General features: G+C 44.1%; 1 protein-coding gene across 1 annotated transcript in view; it reads left to right on the forward strand.

Moving 5' to 3' along the window:
• Window positions 1-13,894, forward strand: part of zmiz2 (zinc finger, MIZ-type containing 2) — a 33,172-nt gene that overhangs the window by 14,064 nt on the left and 5,214 nt on the right. Inside the window, exons 5-19 of the mRNA XM_069673547.1 lie at window positions 1,316-1,484; window positions 3,719-3,922; window positions 4,020-4,232; window positions 5,750-5,833; window positions 5,986-6,163; window positions 7,349-7,490; window positions 7,902-7,980; window positions 8,171-8,302; window positions 8,414-8,519; window positions 9,726-9,883; window positions 9,968-10,035; window positions 10,118-10,186; window positions 10,266-10,507; window positions 11,598-11,719; window positions 13,314-13,526. Of these exons, the coding sequence (XP_069529648.1) occupies window positions 1,316-1,484; window positions 3,719-3,922; window positions 4,020-4,232; window positions 5,750-5,833; window positions 5,986-6,163; window positions 7,349-7,490; window positions 7,902-7,980; window positions 8,171-8,302; window positions 8,414-8,519; window positions 9,726-9,883; window positions 9,968-10,035; window positions 10,118-10,186; window positions 10,266-10,507; window positions 11,598-11,719; window positions 13,314-13,526 (2,179 nt within the window). The remainder of the gene's footprint in view (window positions 1-1,315; window positions 1,485-3,718; window positions 3,923-4,019; window positions 4,233-5,749; window positions 5,834-5,985; window positions 6,164-7,348; window positions 7,491-7,901; window positions 7,981-8,170; window positions 8,303-8,413; window positions 8,520-9,725; window positions 9,884-9,967; window positions 10,036-10,117; window positions 10,187-10,265; window positions 10,508-11,597; window positions 11,720-13,313; window positions 13,527-13,894) is intronic.

The raw sequence follows: 13,894 nt of genomic DNA on the forward strand, positions 1-13,894 counted from the left end.
ACCTTTCACGCTCACATTCACACCTACGGGCAATTTTAGAGTCACCAATGTACCTAACGAGCATGTCTTTGGACCGTGGGAGGAAGGCGGAGTACCTGGACGGAACCCACACATGCACGGGGAGAACAAGCAAACTCCACACACAAAGGCCTACTACGTCTGAACTGGGATTCGAACCAGGAACCTTCTAGCTGTGAGGCAACCACGCTAACCTCTGTGTAGTCCTGGAAACGTTAACTACTCAGGAAATTTAGCGGATCTTAGCTGCGACTTACCAAGAGAGATATTTCCATTCTGCTCAGCTAATAAGATGCTTTGGCTCAGCTATTAGCCTGAAGCTAACGGTATGCTAGCAAGATTCAAGGTCAGTTACATTGTGTAGAGTTTATTTTAAGTAAATATAATTGGACAGAATGTTTCACAACAAGACTAGCTAGCTAACCAACCATGTAATTCTCCCCCAATCAATCAATAACATCTAAAAAACTGCAATATTTTAGATAATATGTCAGATGTTTACACTTCGTCTTAGCTGCCCCCTGGTGGCCAGAAAAAAACTACCAGTAGAGCTTTAATACCGAGAGTAGAGTACAAGTATAACCCTGTATCATGACTTGTATCATACTGCAAGAATCCAGCCAATACTCAGCCCAAATCCTAAGAGCTAAGTCGGGAGCAGTGACCAGACCCACCTGTTACTGAGCTCAACAACGGAGCTGCCATCCTGCCGTTTGAATCGTTTTCTGCTCAGCTTGCTTTGTACCCACTTCTGGTCTAAACTCAAGTTGCAAACAAATGTCCTTTGTCTTTCCGGCTCCGATTAAAGTCTCTGGAGGCTTAATTGTATCCTTGTTTCCTCGACAGTCAATCGCACATCAAAGGAGACGCACAGGTGCAGCGGTGTTCCCTATCTGGACCTTTTTCTTTGAATGCGTCTCAACCAGGAAGTAAATGTAATGAAATCAAAGAAAGAAACAAAATAAGAGCTTTGTGTCTTTTTCAGGAGCTGACAAACAAAATGTTAAAGTCGTTTATCATGAAAGAAAGTGTGCGTCTCAACCGGGAAGTAAAGTGTCATTCCTAAGAGCTGACAGGCGTAATTAAAACCCATTTTGAGCCTCATGATGTTGATAATTAAAAACACTGTTGTATTTTGTTATGCTGCTTTTATTAAGAGCTATTTCTGCATCAACATATGTCAGCGTGGCTGCTCTCACCCACCGCTCTGACTCACGGCTCATGACGAAACCACACACACTCACACGCTCGGTTCACTCAGTTCTCATCCCACTCATCTCCCCGTCTTCCCCTGCAGTTACTCTGGTAACAGCGGAGGTGCCGGTCTGGGCGTGCGTCCTCCCTCAGACTTCACGCAGGCTGCTGCTGCTGCTGTCGCCGCCGCCGCCGCCACCGCGACTGCTACTGCTACGGCAACTGTTGCAGCGATACAGGAGAAGCAGAACCAGGAGCTGAGCTATGGACAGGTAAATGTGGCTGCCAGGTAGATGTGCAGGACAAAGTTCATTCATCCTATTGGCTTTAAAATAGATTCAGTTTTGGTGCAGTCTTGCGTCAGATTTAGTTATTTTAAACCTCTTTTGGTCCTGTTTTTTAATTTAGTTTTACCTGATGAGCCCAGACTTCCTGCAGGTTGTCTTCAGATTACCTCAGGCTAATGTCCTTAGCCACACCAAGAACATTTTGGTCTTAAATCGGTCAAAAATGGCGTATCGTTTCCCTAACTTTCGAAATAAAAGATTTGTAAACATAAGAAATAAATCAAAGTCGGATTTAAAAAATCTTCTTCCTCTGATTAGTTTCTTCGTATGCCTGACACTAATAATAAAGGTCTGACTTAATAATAATAACAAAGACTTTATTTGCATAGCACTTGTTTAGCACTTCACAAAAGTATAACACAGCAAGAACATTAAGAAAGCAGGTAAATCAGATAACAAGACATAAGGTAATAAAGAATTGATAATTTAAAGAGTTTATTTTTCTACTTTATTCTTTAAATGCTAAATAAAATAAACTTTCTTCCTCTATTATTATTGTTTTGCCCTAACACTCTTCCTTTAGATACACACGCTCTTACCCATCATTGAAGATTTGACATGGACACAATCGTACAATTAAAGACGTCAGTGTCACTTTTCAGATGTGGATTAAAAGGAAAGACAAAATAAGAGTTATTTTGGGTGCCTTTAGTTCTGGAGGAAGGAGCCCATTCACTCCTCAGACAATGTAACATGACTCACAGTTGGAGCTCTTCTTTGGCTGTGATGCACATGAAAGCCTCCTGGTTGAATCATCAGTTTAAAAGGAGAAAAACTGCGCAAGAACAAGTAACAGCCGCCAGCTCTAAAAACATCACATTTAAACTTTCCTTAAAGGGTTATTCTGGGTTATTCTTATTATTTTTTCTATGTCTAAGTGTCTGACAACATTACAGAAAGGATCCCAACAGAGGTATACCTTTTTGTTAAAGAGAAAGATGATTTTTTTTAACCAGAAACTGGCGTTCCATCGCTCTCTTCAAACACACCAGACTCCATTCACAAAAACGTTAATTTCACTTTGCAGAACAGGTCTATTGCAGCCTTGATCATCTCGTTTTTTTGTGTTATTTTGTGCTACACAAATATTATTTTGGCTCTGAACTTATTGTTGAAAACAACTAATTCATTCAATTACAAAATAAACAACAAAAACAACAGACCTGATTGTAGCAGTGGTAGACCAGCAACTCTCTTCATCCGTGAAGTAAAATTGCTGTTTTTGTGAATGGAGTCTGGTGGCTTTGAAGAGAGCGATGTAACAGCTGTTTCTGGTTAAAAAAACATCATCTATAGATAATGGATGGATGGATGGACAATGACACAAACAAACTAACAGATCAAGCAGCAGTAGACCAGCAAGTCCAATATTCTTCGAGGTAAAATTGCTGTTTTTGTGAATGGAGTCTGGTGGCTTTGATAAAACAGGGAAAGAATGGCCTTTTCTTTTCTATAAAGGGATCTTCCTCTGTCACAAACAGTCTGTCTCTGTAGGGATCCTTTCTGTAATGTTGTCAGACACTTAGAATAACAATCTGAGCCTGTCAGTGGAAACAACAAGAACTTGGAGTGGACGCACTTTGATCGAGCCTGTTTCACCGCTGTCTGCTGAAGCTTTTAAAGCCCTATTTTTTTTTACATATTTCTCATTTAGACCCAGAAATGTGTCAGAAATAGGGCCCAGGTTTAGAAAAATATAATTATCCTTCAAAGTTTATTGACTAGTAAAGTCACAGAGATGGAGATCTGTTTGTTACTTCTTCACTGGCCCGTCTCGAGCTGTGATGTTTGCTTGCAGTGGGAGTGGTGCAAAGCAGAAGCTGGTTTTCTGCTGTTTACACAGATTCATGACACATGCCTCCTATTAGCAGCAGACGTCACATAATCTGACAAGGCTCCCTCTGCCAGACTATTTACTCTGTGGTTCACTTATTTACATAATGAGAGTCAGCGTAGAAGTTTAACAAACGCTGTCAGATTACTGTTTCCAGGTCGAATGAACAAAGTAAAAGCAGGCTCTACAACATACCATGTTGAAAATACGTCTTTAGATTTAATTTCTTGGAGCCAATTAATTAAAAACACCCTCTGTGACACTGCTCACACTCTGCCTGTGAGCTTTGTTTAACCCTTGCTGTTGTGCTTCCTTCACCTCTCAGATGGGCGGTGCATCCTCTTACAGCACCCAGTTCCTGTCCCATTCTGGCCCCCGCGGCCCTCCAGGGATGGTCTCCTCCAGGCCCGGACCTCCACCTAACAGCGGGGGCTTGTACCCCTCCCACCCGGCCCAGAGTCAGAAGATGCCCCAGCACGGAGGGTATCCAGGAGTGCAGCAGGGACTCAAACGGCCTTTTCATTCAGAGGTCAGCAGACAGCCTGTACACCTTTTAAAAACGTTCACCTTAAACTGTTTATGTCATTTTATTAAACCATTTTATTTCCACTTCTGTTTTTCCCCAGGGTTTTCCAGTGCAGCAGTACGGCTCTGCCGGGATGTCCGGGTACCCTAACCAGCCCCTTCAGTACCCCTCTGGTCCTCAGCAGCGATGTGCCCCCTCCCCCTCTTACCCCTCCAGCAGGATGCCTCTCATGGGGCAGTACAGCTCTGGATCACACAACCCAGGACAGTTCCCCCCTGGAGCCGGCCAGCCCAACCCTCCACAGTACTACAAGGTAATCAGATCTACTTCCTTTTACTTTACAAAATAAGAGCCTGGCTGTTGCTGACTAAGGTTGGGTAATGTTACTTTTAAAAGTAATGTTACTGCGTTACCTCCTGAGAAAAGTAACACGTAACTACTTTTGAGTTCCCAAAAATTAAGTTATATCGTCAGGACGGCGTGCAGCCTGCTGTACGTCTACCTTTGAATGTATCGACTCTACCGTCGTTGCAGAGCCTCGTTTACGGCCCATAATCTGTAACTCTGCAGCCTGATAACAGGACTGACAGACGCAGTATAACCTTTACAGCTCTTTATGATGCTAACAGCCTGACAGTGAACTGGGCAGAGGCAGACAGTATTAGGCACAGCTGTTTCCATGACAACAATACAACACAGGCTCTCAGTCCCACCAGTGTTGTGGAGCTGTGTTTAGCTGCAGATGCTTCTTCACGTTTGAAGTCGAGCTCTTCACAGCTGACGAGCACTTCTCCTCCAGACACAGCTTACATTTCACCGTCATGTTGTTCTCGTCCCTTTCACCCAAACATTCAGAATAATGTGAATATTTCCACAAAGTAAACGCTGTCCTCTCTGACAGCTCGCTAGCTGAGTTAGCTAGCTACACATGCGCACTGACACAGCTGTGTTTACCTTCTGCTGGTACGCAGCGACCTGCCAAGAAGGAGGAGAGAAACAGAAACAGAGCTTCAGGGAGTTTCTGTTTTTGTGGCGACAAAAGGAAAAGAGAAAGACGGGGATTTAAATTCTCGTAACAGACTATTTTTTATGAGAAAGTAACTAAATAACGAATGACTTGAGTCACAGAACTAACTCGTTACGTTACTTTGTTACAACAACAAAGTAATCTGATACTCTTAACGGATTACTTTGTAACGTGTTACCCCCAACACTGGTGCTGAGACCAACACTGATATATTAAGTATTTATTACAGATCATTTTTACTAAATAATTGCAAGAAAGTTGATATTAATTAATTTCTCAGACTTCTCAAACAAACCTCCAGTTTCCTTCAAAATAAAAGCACATTAAAGATTTAAACAGGCAAACGGGAGCTTTATTTTTAGCTCTGTGCGATCAATATCCAAGTTTTATTGGTGTATTTTGGAACATGTATTTTAGTGTACTTCCATATCTATCGTGCATTGTTTTGTTTTCATTTCCTTGTAATTAAACTTTTATTTGTAAAAGCCCAACAAGTTTTTTGTTTTTCGACTGTTGATTGAACAAAACCAAATATCTGAGGTCTGCTGTGATTTTCTGCTGTGACATTTGTTTCCCCAAACAGTCAATTATCTCTGAATGGGCAGATTAATCGTTAATGAAAAACCACTTAACCGCAAATTAAAACAAAAAATGACAAACTCCATTCATCGGACACAAAGGTTCAATCTTGTATTTGTAGTTGTTTTGCAAACAGATCTAATTAGTTGAACTGGGCTGAACTCTCCGGGTCTGGATAAACGGATCATTAGCTGAGAGTCGTGTTTCCTGTCTGTGTCCTGCAGTCGGAGCCGTTCAATGGGCAGGGCAGTCTGCCATCTGCAGGAGCGGGGGGATACAATGCCTTCACACAGGCTGCAGTCAGCGGGGTAAGTCATGTATGCACTCAACTCAGACGCTTTTTATATCACTCAATGAGTCCAGTTAACGAACAACACAGTGCGATGATGTGCTTTTATTGTGGAACATTTAATGAGACATTTTGGAGCTCTAAACGCTCGTCCTCCTCGTCGCCTCTCAGCCAGGTCGGGGGGGAGTGATGCCCGGGTATCCAAGTTCACCGATGGGAGGGAACCCGACGCCTCCCATGACTCCCGGGACCTCCATACCTCCCTACCTGTCCCCGGGTCAGGACACAAAACCCCCCTACCTCCCACCGGACACCAAACCCAACATCATCACCCAGCAGGCCCCTACAGGTGAGACACAGAACTGCAGGAAAGCACAACACACAAATCAGAAAAGTTCTTTTGTTGCAAAGACAGAAAGAAGATGCTTCAGATCAGTGTGTTTGCATGCAATCTTATCAAGTAAGCTGAATTGTTAATCATGTTAACAAGAAAATCTCCTCAGGGACATTTCTCCTGGAGATTTCTTCACACCAAACCAGGTGTCTAATTAGCTTTTTAGATGAACATAGTGAACTAAAAAGACTCCACACGGGGTAAATAAGTGTTTCATTGTATTTAATACGACTACAGCTGAAACAAACACATGTAGCCTACAGAAGCTAATCCCTATCCAACCTAAACGGCAACTGTTCGTAAAATCCAGACACATACACACTCTTTGGAAAAACTCTACTGCATCTCTGACACACCAAAAAATGAGCAGCTTTTTCTTGAACTATGCATCCATCCATCATCTATACCGCGTATCCTGTTCAGAGTCGAGGGGGGCTGGGGCCTATCCCAGCTGTCATTGGGCGAGAGGCGGGGTTACACCTGGTCTGATCACCAGACACACAGAGACAGACAAACTTTCACGCTCACACCTACGGGCAATTAAGAGTCGCCAGTGAAGCTAACGAGCACGTCTTTGGACTGTGGGAGGAAGCCGGAGTACCCGGAGGGAACATGCAGACTCCACACAGAAAGGCTCCCTACGTCTGAGCCGGGATTAGACGAAGCCCTTTCTTTCACTACTGCTGTGAAAATCAGAAAGAAATCCAAAATAGAAACTTCACTTATTGCCTGAAAGGTTCTGAAACATTAGAAATCTCGCAGCAGCAGATTTTATACATGCTGGGTGAAATCAAATGATGTGAGCACACTAATCTCTTCCGATCAGAAATGTTCAACCCTGCAAGCCCTGCCCATAAAGTTCCTCAGAAGGGTGACTTTATTGGGGGTAAAATAATGTCCCCCGAGCTTGATTTTGACCCTGGTCCCTTCAGAAAAATATACACTCAGTTCCTTTAAAGGCTCCTAGTTCCTGGGGATTTCACGTATTTGTGCTGGAAACTTGACTTATAACTATTGTAAAGGAAGGAAGTTGATACACTGGTTAATTTGCCTGATACAGTTCCTTAAATGTTTGCTGTTCCCAGGGGTGACTTCCGTGGTGGAGACTTCCTAAAAATCCCTGTGTTTTTTCCTCTCAAGGTAACCCCAGTGACGACCTGCGTCTGACGTTCCCGGTCCGAGACGGCGTGGTGTTGGAGCCGTTCAGACTGGAGCACAACCTGGCCGTCAGTAACCACGCCTTCCAGCTGAGAGACTCCGTCTACAAAACACTCATGTTGAGGTACCAACACTTTACAGTCATTCGCTTTCATCTTGTTTTTTATGGTCAAAAAAGACAAATAATACTGCACATACATGTTGGAGGAACTCATTTAAATATGTAATTACATGTGATGTAACTGATGTTTCAGCTTTTGTAACTTAACCTGGAAAATAAGCTGCAATAAGAAGAGTTATTCTGTGATTAACACAACATTTTCTTACTACTGCTCTGCTTGTAATACCTCTTCTGATTCCATCTCTAACACAACGTGTCTGCAGAGTGAAGTCAGAGCAGTGCACCCCTCTCTGTTTCCCTTCCTGAGTGATTTTTGTACAAAGAAAAACACCAGAAGAAGAAAAACACATGAGGAATGTTTGATAACCCCACCCAGTCTGTGCCTGATGGTCTGTGCTGTGTCGCCCCCTGCAGGCCGGACCTGGAGTTACAGTTTAAGTGTTACCACCATGAAGACAGACAGATGAACACTAACTGGCCGGCTTCTGTGCAGGTGAGCATCGTTCGGCATGACGCTCCTTTTTTATGGCATCATTTTGTTTGTTTGTTTTTTCAGCTTTTTGCTTAAATTGTTGCCAGAAAAAAAGAATGCTACTCTCAATGCTGCAACAAAAATGAGGCCATAAAGGTGTAATAAAAAGCACTTGTGATTACATAAAGTCCCTTTTCTTCCTCTGTGTCAGGTGAGTGTGAATGCGACTCCTCTCTGCATCGAAAGAGGAGACAACAAAACCTCCCACAAGCCCTTGTACCTGAAGCAGGTGTGCCAGCCGGGACGTAACACCGTGCAGATCACAGTGACAGCCTGCTGCTGTGTAAGTAACCTGTCTTAGGTTTTTAGTTCGCACAACACGTTTCTGTTTCTTAATTTAAACTGATAAATCCCCTTTTTAAACGCACCTTTTGTCCCTCCTCTCTCTCCGTAGTCGCACCTGTTTGTGTTGCAGCTGGTCCACCGGCCGTCTGTGCGGTCGGTGCTGCAGGGTTTGATGAAGAAGAGGCTGCTGCCGGCCGAACACTGCATCACCAAGAGTGAGTTCAGATCCAGCTCGCTCTTATCTGAAGTCTTTTGTTTTCTTACACTTGTGCAGGAGTTACTTTTACTCCATGTGAGCGTTTCATTTTCTGCTTCTTTAATCTTTAAACATCAGTTTTACCTTTTAGTTACGCGGCAGGAAAGTCGATTAAAGCTTATATAAATATAATATAATATAAAAAAATAAGGAAATGAACTCCACTGCTGCGTTTTACGTGTTAATGCATCAATAATAAAACATCTTATATATTTATATATATTCGTATAAGAACAATTTATTATAATGTATTAATGACACGGCCCATTTTGGCAGCAACCAGGACGCAACATTGTTCTGCATTTGATTTTCATACTTAAACTTCTTTCCTGATAAAACTTTTACTCAAATGGGAATTTGAATATTTTTTAAACCTAGACCCATTTTTAGCAAAACATCTTTCTTTCGGTCTATAGCTGTGAAATAAGCTTCTATAGCAATCTTTTGAATGCATGATGCAGGAGAACAGAGTACAGGAAAATTAGGTTGAAAGACTTTTAATACATTTCTTTTCATCTAAAAAGTGGGCTAAATCCTACACACCTGAGAGGTTTTTTATTGTGTTACATATTTTACCCAGACGATGGCGCTATAATCTAGCTAAAGCTTCGTCACAGACATGCGCCGCCATGATCGCCAGTGCAGCCGCCACCCTCACAGTCAACGTTACTGTAGGCTGAGCTCGACTACCTCACAGGTAGCTAGCAGGATTACAAAATGAACATGGTGAACACAGATGGTAGGCTGTAATTTGAATGTGTTTCAAATTAAAATCAAATTACAATAGTGTTGAAATAACTTGTATACACGTTTTCTTATTAATAATTAGCTACAGGAAACCTTTTTCCCTCTGGGGTACCCCCAAAACTGTACGGTAACTGTAAATTGTGGTATTGCTGTGGTGTCTTTTTTCTTCCCCTGCTTCCCATATACATTGGGTGTGTGCACAACAGCAGAATTACATTAAAGTGCCAGCAAGGTTTTAATTTTAGTCCATCAGAATCTATTATGAAACAACACCACTGCTGTGATGCCGCAGAGACTCTGCGGGTCTGCCTCCTCCAGCCTTCTGAACGAAGAAGAAGCTCTGAGATGTTCTGAGCAACAGATTTAGATTGTTTTAATCGAGCAGGAAATGAACCATGCTTCCTTTTTCTTGATTCAGTAAAAAGAAATTTCAGTAGCGGCACCATCCCCGGGACGCCCGGCCTGAACGGAGAGGACGGCGTCGAGCAGACGGCGATCAAAGTTTCTCTAAAATGTCCGATCACGTTCCGACGAATCCAGCTGCCGGCCAGAGGGCACGACTGCAGACACATACAGGTGAGGGCTCACACACACAAACACATGCATTAACACACACACATTCAAATGAACACTCTCACACTGATGCCTTTGATTTTGTAGTGCTTCGACCTGGAGTCCTATTTGCAGCTGAACTGTGAGAGGGGGACCTGGAGGTGTCCTGTGTGCAAGTACGTCCTGCATCGAGCTCTCATTGAGACTCAGATTTGTTTCTGTTAGTGTGAAATTTAACAGCACTTCCTGTTTTCACAGTAAAACTGCTCTGCTGGAGGGGCTGGAGGTGGACCAGTACATGCTCGGGATCCTCGTCTACATCCAGAAGTAAGTCTTCATAAGTGGTTTTAATGACTTTTGTTTCTTATTTGACGTCCAGTTACTCATCGTTCTCCTCCCTCCTCAGCTCGGACTACGAGGAGATCACCATAGACCCGGTGTGCGGGTGGAGGCCGGTGCCCGTCAAACCGGACCTGCACATAAAGGAGGAGCCCGACGGTCCGGTGCTGAAGCGCTGCAGGACGGTCAGCCCGAGTCACATGGTCCTGCCAAACGTGATGGAGATGATCGCCGCTCTGGGCCCGGCGTCGTCCCCGTACCAGAGTCTGACAGCAGGGGGCAGGAACACACCGGACTACAACAGACCAGGTAGATCCATCAAACAGAGATTATATTATAAACCAGAACAGACAAAATCCTCAAGAAACCTAAAAATCAGTCTTCAAAACTCATTTAAAAGTGCAAAATTAAAGAAACAATAGTCATTTCCACATGTGCGTTATGTTGTCAGGACGGCGTGCAGCCTGCTGTATGTCTACCTCTGAATGTATCGACTCTACCGTCTCTGCATCGCCTCGTTTACGGCCCATAATCTGTAACTCTGCAGCCTGATAACAGGACTGACAGACGCAGTATAACCTTTACAGCTCTTTATGATGCTAACAGTCTGACAGTGAACTGGGCAGAGGCGTACAGTATTAGACACAGCTGTTTCCATGACAACAACACAACACAGGCTCTCAGTCCCACCAGTGTTGTGGAGCCGTGTTTAGCTGCAGATGCTTCTTCACGTTTGAAGTCGAGCTCTTCACAGCTGACGAGCACTTCTCCTCCAGACACAGCTTACATTTCACCGTCATGTTGTTCTCGTCCCTTTCACCCAAACATTCAGAATAATGTGAATATTTCCACAAAGTAAATGCTGTCCTCTCTGACAGCTCGCTAGCTGAGTTAGCTAGCTACACATACATGTGTTTACCTTCTGCTGGTATGCAGCTACCTGCCAAGAAGGAGGAGAGAAACAGAAACAGAGCTTCAGAGAGTTTCTGTTTCTGTGGAGACAAAAGGAAAAGAGAAAAACGGTGATTTGTTTTTAAAATTTTATGACGAATTAACTAAATAACAGATCACTGGAATTGCAGAACTAATGCTTTACATCACACGTTATAACAAAAAAGTAATCGGAGTACTCTAACAGATTACTTTGTAACGCATTACCCCCAACACTGGTCTGATGTGTGTATATATACACTTTACACAATCGCACTTTAAAGCTTGACTGACTGAGGTCATCCTCTCTTTGATGGGAGGTGACCCAGAATGTGTATGTCCTCCTCTCCTCCACAGCTGGAAGCTCCTTCTCTCCCATGATGCTCTGGTCTCTGAAACAACAGATTTCTTCTCTGACCTGTTTCTATTCATGTCAGAGAGTCATGTATGTTTTGTTGTGATCTTGCAGGGAGTCAGGGATTCTCCAGCCAAACAGGATTCACAGACTTCCCCAACACTCCCGGCACCCCGACTCTGGGAGAGTACGCCTCCTCTGGACCTCCTCCTCCGCTCCCCTATCAGTCTGAGCAGGTTAGACCCCCCCCCTCCTCTCTCTTATATAACACACAGGAAGCATACATCCCCGTCCTGTTCTTTACGTAGCCTCAGGCGACACTGACGAGGATCAGGCTCTCCGTCTTTTCTGTTCACTTCGCTCATTTTCCCTGATGGTTGAGCTTCAATGACAGCAGGAGAATGAAAAGACCTCTCGCTCGCTTCACACACAGAATCGGAGTTAGAGGCAGCTGTTATGTAACTCAAACTGAGGCTCATATATTCTGAATGTGATGCAGCTAAAATGGATTCTCTGATCCGACGAGCAGATGAAACACTAAAGGATGTAGCTGTCGATGTTTGTTGTTCTTGAAAGACAAAAACGAATCTGACAGAAAGCAAAGCAAACTGTGTTCCCATGTTGAATTAATTTCCTCGGCACAAATCTGCATCATGATCGTTGTAGTTATTCTGGCATCCTTGGATTTATTTAATTAACAATCTGTTGTCTAATGGCCTCGAGCATGTCCATTGTGATGACTGAATTCGCCGTGCTTTTCTGTTGCATTCGTCAACTGGGTTTGCCGTCGATGCTGGAGGACGGGGAGCAGCTCGTTCTTCCTCTCGGCCTTCACACACTCATCATGCTGCACTTTGTTCTTTCAGCTGCTTCAACAAGTTAGTCGTGTTGCTTTGCGGACCTCTTGCTGATTATTTTTTCTTGCCCTAAACCTGAAACACCTCCAAACAAGCGCTGGCGAGCCGTTTCAGGGGAGCAGCTCTTCGTCTTCTGTTCCAGACGTTTGACTTTAGTTTCTCAGTCCGTCTCTGTTGTTTACTCTTCCACTCTAAACTGCCGCTGCGAGGTCAGCGCTCATCACATCACATGCCAGCTCCCCCAAAAGTGAAGCCCAAACCTCTCCATCGCCACCTGGAGGAGGGGCTGTTAGTTTAGGCAGCGCTTGATTTGTTATCCAGCAGAGTTTTCTACAGGCGGAGCATTTTAAACGTCAACATCACCGTCAGTCATGTTTATTTAATCGTGGGAAGACAGAATCGTGATCAGGATTAATAATACACCTTAAAAGAGGAAGCACGAGATCATACGTGACTCGTCATCTTTCCTGAAGTCGCAGCAGAAATCTTTCGGCTCGTTGCAGTGTGTTCGTCCTGACTACACAGCCTTTGCACTCGAGGGCTCTCAGGGAGAAATCTGTTTTTGTCTTATCCAACTGACGTTCATGATCTCACACGCAGCTCCTACAGGTGAAGTCAGGACGGGTTCAGGGCTCCTGACTGTCTTTTCCTTCTGTCTCGTGAGTTGAGTGAAGAGCCTTTAACTGAACCTGAAGTAGACAGCACTGACTGAGAGATTATCCGCTCACATACCGAGCCGCTACACTTCATGCAGCCTGTCGTCTGCAGCTGCTCGTCTGTCTGCTGGAGCTCGTTTAGAGAAAGATTAAAGTGTCACACGCTCCTGGTGGTCGGACTCTTCAGGAGAGACGACCAGAATCACACCTCATGTTCGATGTGAAGGCTCTGTGAATTACATGTCTTTGTTATTAACATGAAAATAAAGATTCTCCTCTTTGTCTCTTTGTGTCACTTCCTGTTCGCTCTCCGCCAGGCGCCTCACTCTGGACGAATCGAACACTCTCATAACATCCTCCAGCAGCAGCACAGTTCAGGTGTTCACGGGAGTCAGAGTCTCGGTGACGCCGGCAGTCCGCTGCCGCAGCGGAACAACAGCTCCCAGAATTCCCGGCTGCAGAGCGAAGGCTCCTTTGGTCTGGGAGGCCCGGGAGCACCTGGAGGAGAGGGAGCTGATCACGCACTAGATGTGAGTGGAAACATGTTCATGTCCTGACATATGTAAGGGCTACGTGACTGTTACAGGGCTACGTGACTGTTACAGGGCTACGTGACTGTTACAGGGCTACGTGACTGTTACAGGGCTCCATTTTTCTTTTTTCATTGTCCAAATTATGAAACTTCTCACCACTTCGAAACGCTCTTCCTTTGTTAAACGAGATCCAAACGTTTCCTCGACGGACATTTTGACTTTTAGGTTTGTTAAAGAAAACCACACCCACATTTATGTGCCTGTAACACAGACCATGGTCTAAAGAACAGCGATAATGAGGCAAATGAGTCCATTGAAATGTGTAACAGCTGTTTTACACTTTATTTTTGCACTTTGCTATAAAT

The sequence above is a fragment of the Semicossyphus pulcher genome, unplaced genomic scaffold (assembly GCF_022749685.1).
Source record: "Semicossyphus pulcher isolate SPU_LCO1_2020_fin unplaced genomic scaffold, fSemPul1.0.p SCAF_22, whole genome shotgun sequence".
NCBI lineage: Eukaryota > Metazoa > Chordata > Actinopteri > Labriformes > Labridae > Semicossyphus > Semicossyphus pulcher.